Source organism: Microcaecilia unicolor, chromosome 3, assembly GCF_901765095.1.
Source record: "Microcaecilia unicolor chromosome 3, aMicUni1.1, whole genome shotgun sequence".
NCBI classification, from domain to species: Eukaryota; Metazoa; Chordata; class Amphibia; order Gymnophiona; family Siphonopidae; genus Microcaecilia; species Microcaecilia unicolor.
The window spans coordinates 464,346,941-464,362,134 of record NC_044033.1 but is presented as its reverse complement, the minus strand read 5'-3'; the positions used below and the strand labels follow the sequence as shown (position 1 = coordinate 464,362,134).

The 15,194-nt window shown below is 48.2% G+C and overlaps 1 protein-coding gene across 2 annotated transcripts in view; it reads right to left on the bottom strand.

Annotated features, from left to right (window-relative positions):
* The window catches only part of PRIM2 (DNA primase subunit 2), a 470,633-nt gene that overhangs the window by 184,905 nt on the left and 270,534 nt on the right, over positions 1 to 15,194 (bottom strand). For both annotated transcript variants that reach the window (XM_030198993.1, XM_030198994.1), the window contains exon 8: positions 9,388 to 9,455. In XM_030198993.1, the coding sequence (XP_030054853.1) occupies positions 9,388 to 9,455 (68 nt within the window). The remainder of the gene's footprint in view (positions 1 to 9,387; positions 9,456 to 15,194) is intronic.

The following is a 15,194-nucleotide window of genomic DNA, read 5'->3' as shown; positions in this document are numbered from 1 at the left end:
GATAGCGAATGCTACATACCTGTAGAAGGTATTCTCCGAGGACAGCAGGCTGATTGTTCTCACTGATGGGTTGACGTCCTCGGCAGCCCCCTCCATCGGAAAGTTTACTAGCAAAGGCCTTTGCTAGTCCTCGCGCGCCCATGCGCAGCGCGCATGCGCGGCCGTCTTCCCGCCCGAAACCGGCTCGAGCCGGCCAGTCCAGTATGTAGCAAAACAATACACTTCAAGGGAAGACTCAACTCCAAAGGGGAGGCAGGCGGGTTTGTGAGAACAATCAGCCTGCTGTCCTCGGAGAATACCTTCTACAGGTATGTAGCATTCGCTTTCTCCGAGGACAAGCAGGCTGCTTGTTCTCACTGATGGGGTATTCCTAGCCCCCAGGCTCACTCAAAACAACAACCATGGTCAATTGGGCCTCGCAACGGCGAGGACATAACTGAGATTGACCTAAAAAATTTACCAACTAACTGAGAGTGCAGCCTGGAACAGAACAAACAGGGCCCTCGGGGGGTGGAGTTGGATCCTAAAGCCCAAACAGGTTCTGAAGAACTGACTGCCCGAACCGACTGTCGCGTCGGGTATCCTGCTGCAGGCAGTAATGAGATGTGAATGTGTGGACAGATGACCACGTCGCAGCTTTGCAAATTTCTTCAATGGAGGCTGACTTCAAGTGGGCTACCGACGCAGCCATGGCTCTAACATTATGAGCCGTGACATGACCCTCAAGAGCCAGCCCCGCCTGGGCGTAAGTGAAGGAAATGCAATCTGCTAGCCAATTGGATATGGTGCGTTTCCCTACAGCCACTCCCCTCCTATTGGGATCAAAAGAAACAAACAATTGGGCGGACTGTCTGTGGGGCTGTGTCCGCTCCAGGTAGAAGGCCAATGCTCTCTTGCAGTCCAATGTGTGCAGCTGACGTTCAGCAGGGCAGGAATGAGGACGGGGAAAGAATGTTGGCAAGACAATTGACTGGTTCAGATGGAACTCCGACACGACCTTTGGCAAGAACTTAGGGTGAGTGCGGAGGACTACTCTGTTATGATGAAATTTGGTGTAAGGGGCCTGGGCTACCAGGGCCTGAAGCTCACTGACTCTACGAGCTGAAGTAACTGCCACCAAGAAAATGACCTTCCAGGTCAAGTACTTCAGATGGCAGGAATTCAGTGGCTCAAAAGGAGGTTTCATCAGCTGGGTGAGAACGACATTGAGATCCCATGACACTGTAGGAGGCTTGACAGGGGGCTTTGACAAAAGCAAACCTCTCATGAAGCGAACAACTAAAGGCTGTCCTGAGATCGGCTTACCTTCCACACGGTAATGGTATGCACTGATTGCACTAAGGTGAACTCTTACAGAGTTGGTCTTGAGGCCAGACTCAGACAAGTGCAGAAGGTATTCAAGCAGGGTCTGTGTAGGACAAGAGCGAGGATCTAGGGCCTTGCTGTCACACCAGACGGCAAACCTCCTCCAATGGAAGAAGTAACTTCTCTTAGTGGAGTCTTTCCTGGAAGCAAGCAAGATGCGGGAGACACCCTCCGACAGACCCAAGGAGAAAGTCTACGCCCTCAACATCCAGGCCGTGAGAGCCAGAGACTGGAGGTTGGGATGCAGAAGCGCCCCCTCGTCCTGTGTGATGAGGGTCGGAAAACACTCCAATCTCCACGGTTCTTCGGAGGATAACTCCAGAAGAAGGGGGAACCAGATCTGACGCGGCCAAAAAAGAGCAATCAGAATCATGGTGCCTCGGTCTTGCTTGAGTTTCAACAAAGTCTTCCCCACCAGAGGGATGGGAGGATAAGCATACAGCAGGCCCTCCCCCCAATCCAGGAGGAAGGCATCCGATGCTAGTCTGCCGGAGGCCTGAAGCCTGGAACAGAACTGAGGGACTTTGTGGTTCGCTCGAGATGCGAAGAGATCCACCAAGGGGGTGCCCCACGCTTGGAAGATCTGTCGCACTACCCTGGAACTGAGCGACCACTCGTGAGGTTGCATAATCCTGCTCAACCTGTCGGCCAGACTGTTGTTTACGCCTGCCAGATATGTGGCTTGGAGCACCATGCCGAGACGGCGAGCCCAGAGCCACATGCTGACGGCTTCCTGACACAGGGGGCGAGATCCGGTGCCCCCCTCCTTGTTGACATAGTACATGGCAACCTGGTTGTCTGTCTGAATTTGGATAATTTGGTGGGACAGCCGATCTCTGAAAGCCTTCAGAGCGTTCCAGATCGCTCGCAACTCCAGAAGATTGATCTGTAGATCGCGTTCTTGGAGGAACCAACTTCCTTGGGTGTGAAGCCCATCGACATGAGCTCCCCATCCCAGGAGAGACGCATCCGTGGTCAGCACTTTTTGCGGCTGAGGAATTTGGAAGGGACGTCCCAGAGTCAAATTGGAGCAAATCGTCCACCAATACAGGGATTTGAGAAAACTCGTGGACAGGTGGATCACGTCTTCTAGGCCCCCAGCAGCCTGATACCACTGGGAGGCTAGGGTCCATTGAGCAGATCTCATATGAAGACGGGCCATGGGAGTCACATGAACTGTGGAGGCCATGTGGCCCAGCAATCTCAACATCTGCCGAGCTGTGATCTGCCGGGACGCTCGCACTCGCGAGACGAGGGACAACAAGTTGTTGGCCCTCGTCTCTGGGAGATAGGCGCGAGCCGTCCGAGTATCCAGCAGAGCTCCTATGAATTCGAGTTTCTGCACTGGGAGAAGATGGGACTTCGGATAATTTATCACAAACCCCAGTAGCTCCAGGAGGCGAATAGTCATCTGCATGGACTGCAGGGCTCCTGCCTCGGATGTGTTCTTCACCAGCCAATCGTCGAGATATGGGAACACGTGCACCCCCAGCCTGCGAAGTGCCGCTGCTACCACAGCTAGGCACTTTGTGAACACCCTGGGCGCAGAGGCGAGCCCAAAGGGTAGCACACAGTACTGGAAGTGGCGTGTGCCCAACTGAAATCGCAGATACTGTCTGTGAGCTGGCAGTATCGGGATGTGTGTGTAGGCATCCTTCAAGTCCAGAGAGCATAGCCAATCGTTTTGCTGAATCATGGGGAGAAGGGTGCCCAGGGAAAGCATCCTGAACTTTTCTTTTACGAGATATTTGTTCAGGGCCCTTAGGTCTAGGATGGGACGCATCCCCCCTGTTTTCTTTTCCACAAGGAAGTACCTGGAATAGAATCCCAGCCCTTCTTGCCCGGATGGCACGGGCTCGACCGCATTGGCGCTGAGAAGGGCGGAGAGTTCCCCTGCAAGTACCTGCTTGTGCTGGAAGCTGTAAGACTGAGCTCCCGGTGGACAATTTGGAGGTTTTGAGGCCAAATTGAGGGTGTATCCTTGCCGGACTATTTGCAGAACCCACTGGTCGGAGGTTATGAGAGGCCACCTTTGGTGAAAAGCTTTCAACCTCCCCCCGACCGGCAGGTCGTCCGGCACTGACACTTGGATGTCGGCTATGCTCTGCTGGAGCCAGTCAAAAGCTCGCCCCTTGCTTTTGCTGGGGAGCCGCGGGGCCTTGCTGAGGCGCACGCTGCTGACGAGAGCGAGCGCGCTGGGCTTAGCCTGGGCCGCAGGCTGTCGGGAAGGAGGATTGTACCTACGCTTACCAGAAGCATAGGGACCAGTCTTCCTTCCCCCGAAAAATCTTCTACCTGTAGAGGTAGAGGCTGAAGGCTGCCGGCGGGAGAACTTGTCGAATGCGGTGTCCCGCTGGTGGAGAGACTCTACCACCTGCTCGACTTTTTCTCCAAAAATGTTGTCCGCACGGCAAGGCGAGTCCGCAATCCGCTGCTGGAGTCTATTCTCCAGGTCGGCGGCACGCAGCCATGAGAGCCTGCGCATCACCACACCTTGAGCAGCGGCCCTGGACGCAACATCAAAAGTGTCAAACTCCTCTGGCCAGGAATTTTCTGCACGCCTTCAGCTGCCTGACCACCTCCTGAAAAGGCTTGGCTTGCTCAGGGGGAAGAGCATCAACCAAGCCCGCCAACTGCCGCACATTGTTCCGCATGTGTATGCTCGTGTAGAGCTGGTAAGACTGGATCTTGGCCACGAGCATAGAAGAATGGTAGGCCTTCCTCCCAAAGGAGTCTAAGGTTCTAGGGTCTTTGCCCGGGGGCGCCGAAGCATGCTCCCTAGAACTCTTAGCCTTCTTTAGGGCCAATCCACAATTCCAGAGTCATGAGGCAACTGAGTGCGCATCAGCTCTGGGTCCCCATGGATCCGGTACTGGGACTCAATCTTCTTGGGAATGTGGGGATTACTTAGTGGCTTGGTCCAGTTCGCAAGCAATGTCTTTTTCAGGACATGGTGCAAGGGAACAGTGGACGCTTCCTTAGGTGGAGAAGGATAGTCCAGGAGCTCAAACATTTCAGCCCTGGGCTCGTCCTCCACAACCACCGGGAAGGGGATGGCCGTAGACATCTCCCGGACAAAGGAAGCAAAAGACAGACTCTCAGGAGGGGAAAGCTGTCTTTCAGGAGAGGAAGTGGGATCGGAAGGGAGACCCTCAGACTCCTCGTCAGAGAAATATCTGGGGTCTTCCTCCTCTTCCCATGAGGCCTCACCCTCGGTGTCAGACACAAGTTCACGAACCTGTGTCTGCAACCTCGCCCTGCTCGACTCGGTGGAACCCCGTCCACGGTGGGGGCGTCGAGAGGAAGAGTCCCTCGCCCGCATCGGCGAAGCTCCCTCCGCCGACGTAGTCGGGGAGCCTTCCTGGGAGGTGGCCGCGGTCGGCACCGCACGCGGTACCGACGTCGGGGACCTCAACCTGGGCGATGGGCCAGCCGGCGCCACGCTCGACGGCACCGGTGGCGCAAGCACCGCCGGTACCGGAGGGGTAGGGCGCAACAGCTCTCCCAGAATCTCTGGGAGAACGGCCCGGAGGCTCTCGTTCAGAGCGGCTGCAGAGAAAGGCTGAGAGGTCGATGCAGGCGTCGACGTCAGAACCTGTTCCGGGCGTGGAGGCTGTTCCGGGCTGTCCAGAGCGGAGCGCATCGACACCTCCTGAACAGAGGGTGAGCGGTCCTCTCGGTGCCGATGCCTGCTGGGTGCCGAATCCCTCGGCGACCCAGAGCTCTCGGTGCTGACATGGGGAGGCGACCGGTGTCGATGCTTCTTCGACTTCTTCCGAAGCATGTCACCGGAGCTCCCCGGCACCGACGAGGAGGAAGTAGAATCCATCCGTCGCTTCCTCGGGGCCGAGACCGAAGAAGGTCGATCCCGGGGGGGCTGTACCGCAGGAGCCCTCAGGGTAGGAGGAGACCCACCCGAAGGCTCACCGCCACCAGCAGGGGAATGGACAGCCCTCACCTGCACTCCTGACGATGCACCTCCGTCCGACGACATCAGCAGACGAAGTCTCGGTACCACCGACGTCGATACAGTCGCCCGATGCCTCGGCGCCGATGCAGAGGCCCGATGCCTCGATGCAGTCGATGGAGCGGCAGCCAAGGAAGATGGTCCGGACGCTGACGACGTCGATGCACTCGATGCCTCCGGTGCCGATGCCGACGAAGAGCCCGAGAACAAAACGTTCCACTGGGCTAATCTCGCTACCTGAGTCCGCCTTTGTAACAGGGAACACAGACTACAGTTCTGAGGGCGGTGCTGGGCCCCTAGACACTGAAGACACGCAGAGTGCCTATCAGTGAGCGAGATTACCCGGGCGCACTGGGTGCACTTCTTGAAGCCACTGGAAGGCTTCGATGTCATGGGCGGAAAAATCACGCCGGCGAAATCAAAAGCCGAAATGGCGCAAATTGAAGCACCAAAATTTAGAGGGAGAAAAATCTCGACCGAGGCCAAAAAAGGCCTACCCCGACAACGAAAGAAAACTTACGGGGCAAAAAAAACTGAGAAATACGGGAAGGGCAGAAAACCCGAAAGGGCCTTCCGGAACACTTCCGGAGCGCTTCCCGAACTTTTTTTGTGAAAAAGAGATGAAAAACACGTCAAAAAGGACGCGCGAGGTCGACTCTCTAGGGCACGAACGGCGTAACACGACCGTACCGAGCGCGGACGAAAGAAGACTGGCCGGCTCGAGCCGGTTTCGGGCGGGAAGACGGCCGCGCATGCGCGCTGCGCATGGGCGCGCGAGGACTAGCAAAGGCCTTTGCTAGTAAACTTTCCGATGGAGGGGGCTGCCGAGGACGTCAACCCATCAGTGAGAACAAGCAGCCTGCTTGTCCTCGGAGAATTAGGTTCTACACCCTTTCTGATGTTTGGTGCCACCTTAGTAAGGCCAACACACAATCTCTCCACTGCAAAACGCTATACACAAACTTGTGCAAAAACACACTCATATCTTTACTAAACCATAACAGCACTAATTCCAAGGACAGGATGAGCTACAACCTTATGCGTGAAAAGGCAGAACTGTAATTACACCAGGCTCTAAAACACCAATACACTACCTCGTGGAAAACAGCAAAACAAAAAGGGCTGCAAATACTACACGCTAGCAGAATACTGCACCTTAATCACACATGAAAAATACATGACACAACAGACATGACACAAGGAACTAGAAATAAAAAAGTATGAAGGCAAAATATTGAACAGGAAAGTTAACTCAAGAAGTCAGACTTAGCATGCAGCAATACCAGAAAAATCGAAATTTACATGCAAAATATCACAGATGCACATTTCAAAAAGCTAACATATTTCAATTAATAAATTCTGAATAAAATACTTTTTTCTACCTTTGTTGTCTGATCATTTAGTTTTTCTATTCGCTTTGGTCCCAGTGTCTTCTGTTTTATGCAGTGTCTTCTTTCCAGTAGGCTTCCCTCTGCTCCCCACCCATCACCTGCTCCTTCCCTCCCAGTCCCATCCATCTCCTGCTCCTTCCCTCTGCTCACCTCCTCTCCCAGTCCCATCTCCTGCTCCTTCCCTCTGCTCCCCACCCCTCCCAGTCCCATCCATCTCCTGCTCCTTCCCTCTGCTCACCTCCTCTCCCAGTCCCAATCCACCTCCTGCTTCTTCCCTCCCAGTCCCATCCATCTCCTGCTCCTTCCCTCTGCTCCCCACCCCTCCCAGTCCCATCCATCTCCTGCTCCTTCCCTCTGCTCACCTCCTCTCCCAGTCCCATCCATCTCTTGCTCCTTCCCTCTGCTCCCCTCCTCTCCCAGTCCCATCCATCTCTTGCTCCTTCCCTCTGCTCCCCACCCCTCCCAGTCCCATCCATCTTCACTCTGCTGCCCCCCCTGCGCGAGGTCCAGTATCATGACTCCGTTTTACCCCCTCTCTTCCTCCCTCCCTCCGGCGCAGGCAGCAGTCTTCTTCAACCTTTCTGTGCTCCTGGCAGCGGTAGCGAGTGCGACGTATACACGCTGCCTTCGGTTTGCCCCAGAAGCCTTCTTTTCAAGTTCCTGTTCCCACCTATGCGGGAACAGGAACTTGAAGAGAAGGCTTCGGGGCAGAGCCGAAAGTAGCGTGTATACGTCGTTACCGCTGCCAGGAGCACAGAAAGGCTGAAGAAGACTGCTGCCTGCGCCGGAGGGAGGGAGGAAGAGAGGGGGTAGACAGACACGCGCTCATCTCCGTCCGCTTCGCTTCCCTGCCCTCTCTGTCTGCGTCCCGCCCAAAGGAAATGGCATCAGAGGAAGGCGGGACGCAGACAGAGAGGGCAGGGAAGCGAAGCGGACGGAGAGACGAGCGTGCCCGCTTGTTTTTTTTTTTTTTTTTTTTACTACTGGCGCCAGTCGTCGTCGTCGTTTGGGGGGGGCATTGCCCCCCTCGCCCCCCCAGTCTACGCCCATGGTGGCAAGCCTTATGGCACCCCGCAGTCAGGCGACCAGGATGGTGAGAGAGAACCTAACAAATTCACCTGATACAATCTAGATTTTAGGAAGCCACGGAGCCATTGGTGAACCTTCCCACACAGTCTAAATTGGTCCAATAGGCCTAAAAGCAACTCATGATCAACGAGGCCAAAGGCACTTGACATATTTAATTGCATTACTAAAAACTTAAAGCCTGGACTCACTGCTTCCCTAAAATCAGATACTAAGGTGGTCAAGACTGTCTCAATACTATAACAAGGCCTAAAGCCTGACTGGGATTTATGCAAGAGGAAAAAAGAGAAAAGGTGATTCATAAGCTGAGTACCAACTATTCTCTCCATTACCTTAGTCACCAATGTGATAGAAGCAACAGGTCTGTAATTATTAAAGTCTCCCAATGAAGCAGAGATGCTGTTAGGGATCGGGGTAAGTATTATAGAACATTTCTGCTGAGGAAAAGCACCCTGAGTCTGCATAAAAGAGATATAAGCTTGAAGAAGGTCAATGAATCCTGTCAGTGCAGTTTTTAATAAATAACTTAGACAAGAATCCAGAAGGCAATGTGAGGAAGAATACTTTTCAAAAAAGGATTTGACAGTCTCATGAGTGGGTATCAGAAAGGAGGACCACTGTCGGTCAGCTGCAATACCAGCATCCAGACAAGCTGCTTGATGAAAGATTAAATGCTAGTGGCCTTATGTTGCAGTACAGCCCTCCTAATTTTAGTTACTTTTTGTTCGAAGTATGTGTCTAATTGATTAGCAGATGCAGTGGCTACATTTACTGATGTCAAGTTTTTGGTCGACAGAAGCCTATTAAGGCTAAAGAGCTTCAAATTTTAAAGAGTTTTAAATGAAATAGATGTTCAAATACAATTGTCTTTATTTATTTGTTGAATTTGTATCCCACATTTTCCCACCTATTTGCAGGCTCAATGTGGCTTACATAGTACCGTTAAGGCGTTTGCCCAGTCAGCTGATAGCAAATACAAGGTTGATTAGTGCGAATGAGGTATATGTGGAGGGTCAGAAGGGATGAAGATTGTGTGTTGTCCAGTACGACCATTAGGCATGCTGTGTTTTGGGTGAAGAGGTTTACGTAGGATCATTGGGGTAGGCCTTTTTGAAGAGGTTGGTTTTTAGTGATTTCCTGAAGTTCAGGTGGTCATGGATTGTTTTCACAGCTTTTGGAAGGCCATTCCATAGTTGTGCTCTTGTATAAGAAAATCCTTTTCACTTAAGATTTCAATCTCCGTCAAAATTCTCATCTAGCTGTTGTCTATGAGCTAAGTAATCTTAATCTATTCCCTTATTCTAAAAATCCGCCAAGTCTCTAATGTACAGGCAAAAGGTACCATTAAAATTCCTACAACTAAAATAAATCACAATTTACTGAACCAAAAAAATAAAATTTTATGGAAGAGGAAACTGTCAGCAACGAGTAGAACATTTAGCTCATGAATTAATTATTCAGGCTAGAATCCATGTTGCTATAGGGAAGGAAATGCGAGGATCCTTAAAAACAGGCATATGTTTTTCTTTTAATCTCTGTGGATAACCTTCGCTGATCTTTAAAGAAGAAAAGGCTTACCTGAGGTGATTAAGCAATGGCTGCAATCTCTCATCAGACTGTACAACAGGTAGTGATCGTGCTGATAACTAAGATGAGAAGAATATTCCGATCAGTAAATCTTTTCCAAAGTTTCATGAGATCAGTAAAAACAGTTGGCCTTGCTTGTTAACAGAAATACCAGTAATGAACAGGATTGCAGGCCAGGTCCTCTCTGGTTCAGAAGTGTTGGGCTTTGTTTAAAATACCTCATTGTATTCATTACTACTGGTATTTCTGATTGGGGATTTACAAGAAAATTACAAAAAGAAAATATTTTGTGGAAAGCTGTATGATTTTATAGTGCTTACTTTTTTCTGGTTGTATATACAATATAGGAATACTTACCTATTTTGGTGGGTTGTCATGTACATAAGAATAAGCAGGTCTCCATGTTTCATCAACAGAGTGCAACTGTTTGCTATTATGCACTTTGTAAATCAGGCTATTATAAGAAAGTACATACAATGGTACACCCACATATAATAAATGTATATCAAATCCATAACTTCACCCTTTATTACAAAGGATCTGAGTGCTGGTGGTAGGGAGCACTCTGGGTGTTGATGGTGGGAGTTTTTGGTCCTCAGGCACAAAACACACGAGCACACCTATGGAAGTGACAAGGGCCAACAGGCCACATCCTTATCATAGGACAAATAGGTCCAGGACACAGTTCCTTGAGCTTCTGCTTCAACAAAGCAGCTATTCAGTTGAAGGCAGCTGCCAACAGTTGAAGCCCCTCCTCCACACCACCACTGATAGAGAACAGACAATCTATGTCCATGTACCTCAAAGTCACCCTCTACACTAGCTTCTCTAGCTACTGGCAGTTTCCAGACAGCCCTGTCCAGCCACTGCAGGTTTCAGCCAGTCAGCCATCTCCAGGTGCATCCACACGTTCCTCGTGGTCCTTCTCACATACACAGCTGACTATATTGCATTTTCCCAGATTCAGCAACAGAGATAACACCCAATGACCCAATTCTATTTAGGTTGCTCGCTTCTCCTCTGTCCTTGGTGTCTCTGACAGCACCCATGTGGCCCTCAAGCTCATAATGCTCTTGTGGTTTTAGAACAACATAAGGTGGATGTTGGAGAAGGTTTCAACAAATCTGGGAGCTGTTCTGGACTGTCATATCACATAGAATGCACAACTGGATATTGAAATGTTGACTGTATCATGGCTGCACCTGTCCTGGATAGTGGCAATCCAGACTTGGATTATCAGGTCTAGATAAGCGGGGAGGTGAGGGGGGAGTTCATGAGTCAGAATTAGTTGGATATCATGTCAAAATATTACTCTGCTGGTTTATGTTTCTCAATGTTCTGAATGTTTCAATAAAGATGATTTTAACAATATATATAGCATCATAAGAAGGGTGGTCTGTATATGACATATCATAAACACATATGTTATTTTAGCTGCTAAGAAACAAGATCAAACCATAGATCAGCTAAGATTATGGTATAGCAACAGGAAAGAGGCTGGGCAGATTGATGAGCTGAGAAGTCCTGTTATGCTCTTATATCTCTGTTAGTGACACTTGGTGGGAGAAAAAGGAAAGATGCCAAACCTTCATTTATAAAGCCTGCTAACATCTAGATGACTTGATGAAAACTGTAGGTTTTAAAGTAATTGTACAGTGCAATGAATATTGGTTAAGCCTAATAATTACTTGTATAATTAATGTACGACTACTGGGAAATGATGATGTGTGAAAGTTTTCATCTCCTTATTGTTATCCTGTTACTTAGGGATTGTTAACTTGTTCTTCTGTTCAGACTAATGCACATTACATAGTCTGTTGCTTGAAACTATTATTGATGTCCTTTTATTTCTTATTTAAAAGATTCCACTAACTAAAAAGAACTGCAGATCTACTCTGTAGCATATGGATTTAGAACAATGCATACTAATGAATCTTTATTGGTTACGCTGTCACTAAGATTAAGATCTTATTAAGTCAAAACATTCTGTCTGTTTTAATTCAGTCGATGTTTCAGGGGACTTTGATACCGTTGATCACATATTATTGCAAAATAGGCTGAACAGATTGGGTTTGGATGGTACTGTTCTGAAGTGGTTTAAAGGTTTTTTTTGCTAATAGGCAATGTGGAGGGACATAATCAAACATCGCCGGCCAAATAGATAGCCAGCAATCTATTTTGGCAGTGGCGCAACAGCTGGCCGGAACCGTATTATCAAAAGATGGCCGGCCATCTTTTTTTTTTCGATAATACGGTTTATACCGGCCAAATGCCTTGGATGTCGCTGGGTTTGAGATGGCCGGTTTTGTTTTTCAGCGATATTGGAAAAAAATGTCGGCCATTGCCAACCCGGCGACATCCAAGGAATTTGGTCGTGGGAGGAGCCAGCATTTGTAGTGCACTTACATGCCACGACACCAACTGGGCAACCTAGGGGTCAGTGTGGTGGACTTCAGAAACAGTACCCACATGCATAGCTCCCTTACTGTGGGTGCTGAGCCCCCCCGAAACCCCCTACCCACAAATGTGCACCCACTAAAATGCTCCAGGGACCTGCACACACTCAGGCCCGTAGGACTTGTTGCTGCTGTATAACCTTGGCACAGCAGTTGACACCTGAAGACTAATGTCTTTGAAAAAGTACTTTATTTGAATAAATACCTTTACTCACAGTTAACTGCAGATCAGAGGTTGTGCCCCACTGGCAAAGAGTCTCCCTGATACTGAGATTAGCAGTAGGTCCAAGCTGGCTGAATGCTGTACAGTGCCCTCTTTCAGCAACATTCAAGGTAATAACGTTTTCTAACGTGGGTAACACATGAAAGGGATCTAAAACTGGCTTACAAAAATGGCCACTACCTCATGGACTACCGGAAACAAAACAGGGCACAATCTGACCCAGTTAGCAGGGGGGAAAGCACCATGGGAGTATAGCCCAGTACCCTACAACCACCACAATGCATTGCTGATGTGACTCTGCAGGGCACCTAACAGAAAAGGTGTCACACTCACCCGAGAGCCACATCGCAACCACGGAAAGGCTGTCAGATGATACAACACATTCTGCTGTCATGGAGGTGGGTACGGGATTTGAGGCTGGCATACAGGCTGGCAAAAACGGTTTTCATTTTAACTTTTGTAGTATGGGAGGGGGTTGGTGACCACTGGGGGAGTAAGGGGAGGTCATCTCCCATTTCGTCCGGTGGTCATCTGGTCAGTTGGGGCACCTTTTTGAGACTTTGTCGTGAAAATAAAAGGACCAAGTAAACCCGGCCAAATACCGCTTAACACCGCTTTTTTTTCCATTATCGCTGAAAGCCGGCCATCTGGTAGCCACGCCCATGCCCCGCCTTCGCTGGCGACATGCCCCCTTGACCTTTCGCCGGTGAGGCGACGGGAAAGCGGCGATGCTGTTAAAAAGCCAGCTCTTGATTATACGCTTTTAGCTACTTTTGTGAAATCGCCGGCGATCTTCCAATTTGTGTCGGAAGATCACTGGTGAAAAGTTTCGATTATAAGCTGGTTACTGTCAGAAAAAAACGGAAAATTTTCAGAGTTCTGGAGCTTAGTTTATGGCGTCCCTCAAGGTCCGCCTTTGTCGCCAATTTTATTTAAGGTTTTTATGAGTTCTCTAGGTAATTTAACATCCTCATTATTTTATGCTGCTTCTTATGCAGATGATATATTTATTTTGGTATCCTTACTAAATGGTACTACAGATACAGATGATTTAATTTCAGAATGTATTTCTAAGACACATCACTGGGCATCAATAAACTTGATAAAGTACTACTACTACTACTACTTATTTCAATAGTGCTACTAGACGTACGCAGCACTGTACACTAAGAGACAGTCCCTGCTCAACAGAGCTTACAATCTAATTAGGACAGACAAACAGGACAAACAAGAGATAAGGGAATATTAAAGTGAGGATGATAACATAAGGGTTCTGAACAAGTGAACAAGGGTTAGGAGTTAAAAGCAGCTTCAAAAAGGTGGGCTTTTAGCTTAGATTTGAAGACGGTCAGAGATGGAGCTTGACATACTGGCTCAGGAAGTCTATTCTAGGCATATGGTGCAGCAAGATAAAAGGAACGGAGTCTGGAGTTAGCAGTGGAGGAGAAGGGTGCAGATAAGAGAGATTTACCCAGTGAACGGAGTTCCCAGGGAGGAATGTAGGGAGAGATGAGAGTGGAGAGGTACTGAGGAGCTGCAGAGTGAATGCACTTATAGGTCAATAAGAGGAGTTTGAACTGTATGCGGAAACGGATAGGAAGCCAGTGAAGTGACTTGAGGAGAGGGCTAATATGGGCATAACGACCCTCGCGGAATATTAGTCTTGCAGCAGAAGTTTGAACAGAGTGAAGAGGAGAGAGATGGCTAAGTGGGAGACCTGTGAGAAGCAAGTTGCAATAGCTTAATACTGTGAGAACTAAATTGCTTTATTTTGATACATCTTTAAGCAGAGTACCACAAAATCCAGTTCTCAACACTGGGGAATCTCTCTCTTTTGATACATTTTCTAGAGTGTTAGGTTTTATTCTAGACACACAATTAACTTTGAAACATCAAGTTGCTAATCTGTCCAAAAGAGTCTTTGCAAAATTATGACAGCTTAAAGTGATGAGATCCTCTTTTCATTGGATACAATTTAAATTGTTGGTCCTGGCCATATTAATATCTCAGATAGATTACTGCAGTTCTCTGTATGCTGGGATTAATGAGCTTCTTGAGTCATACAAATTAATGCATGCATCGAATTTCACCTACTTGAATGCATAGCTATGGAACGCACTGCCGCACAACCTAAAAATGAGTTACGAACTAACCAACTTCCGAAAACTACTAAAGACCCATCTCTTTAATAAAGCATACCACAAAGATCAACAAATGTAAACATACACTACTCCTTCACAGATATTCAGAACTGCCTTATAATATCTGCTTGTTATATTACTATCCTGTTATATCATTATCATGTTACCATGATTCTTCTGTTAACTAAACTGTCTATTTTTCTATTATATCTTCACCATTTATGATGTATTGTAAGCCACATTGAGCCTGCAAAAAGGTGGGAAAATGTGGGATACAAATGCAATAAATAAATAAATAACTGGGAGCAAGCTTAAGAGAACAGGATCATAGAGTGCATGTTCAAGTTGTAGCCAAGTAGGTACATCAGAACAGTCCTGTATAAGTAGCCATAATGAGCCTTGCCGCATCAGGAATGAAATTTTATAGCCATGAAAACTTGGAAAGTTTACATCATCTTTGTCCTTAAGACATTTAAGTCTCTTGATAGCAACAAGAGACTGTTAGTTGGATCATAAAAATTTAGAGAGAATTTGTTCTATAATTTGACATGTGCCTCATCGTAATAGGGAGGGAAGCACACTGAGTGCAGTTTATTTTAGGCACTATCATCACCTTAACAGCGTCCAGGTGGCCACATAATGTCAGATTCAAAGGTGACCATTTTTGGGTAAGTTCCTTAGGCCCCCTTTTATAAAGCCACACTAGTGGCTGTCGTGCAGCAATGCCAACCCAGTCCATTCTAAGCGAATGGGCTGCGTCAGCATTACCGCACCAACAGCCACTAGCGTAGCTTTATAAAAGGGGGCCTTAGTGAACTGTAGAATGCATTCAGTGTTATAATGAATTGTTCCATCAAAGACGGGACCAAAAAAAAAGACTCCAATGTATTTAAGTTTGGTTGTGGACCACTGAAATCCAAATGTATCTATTTCCATTTTTAATTCTGGACAATTTAAAGGCATAATTTCCATTTTATT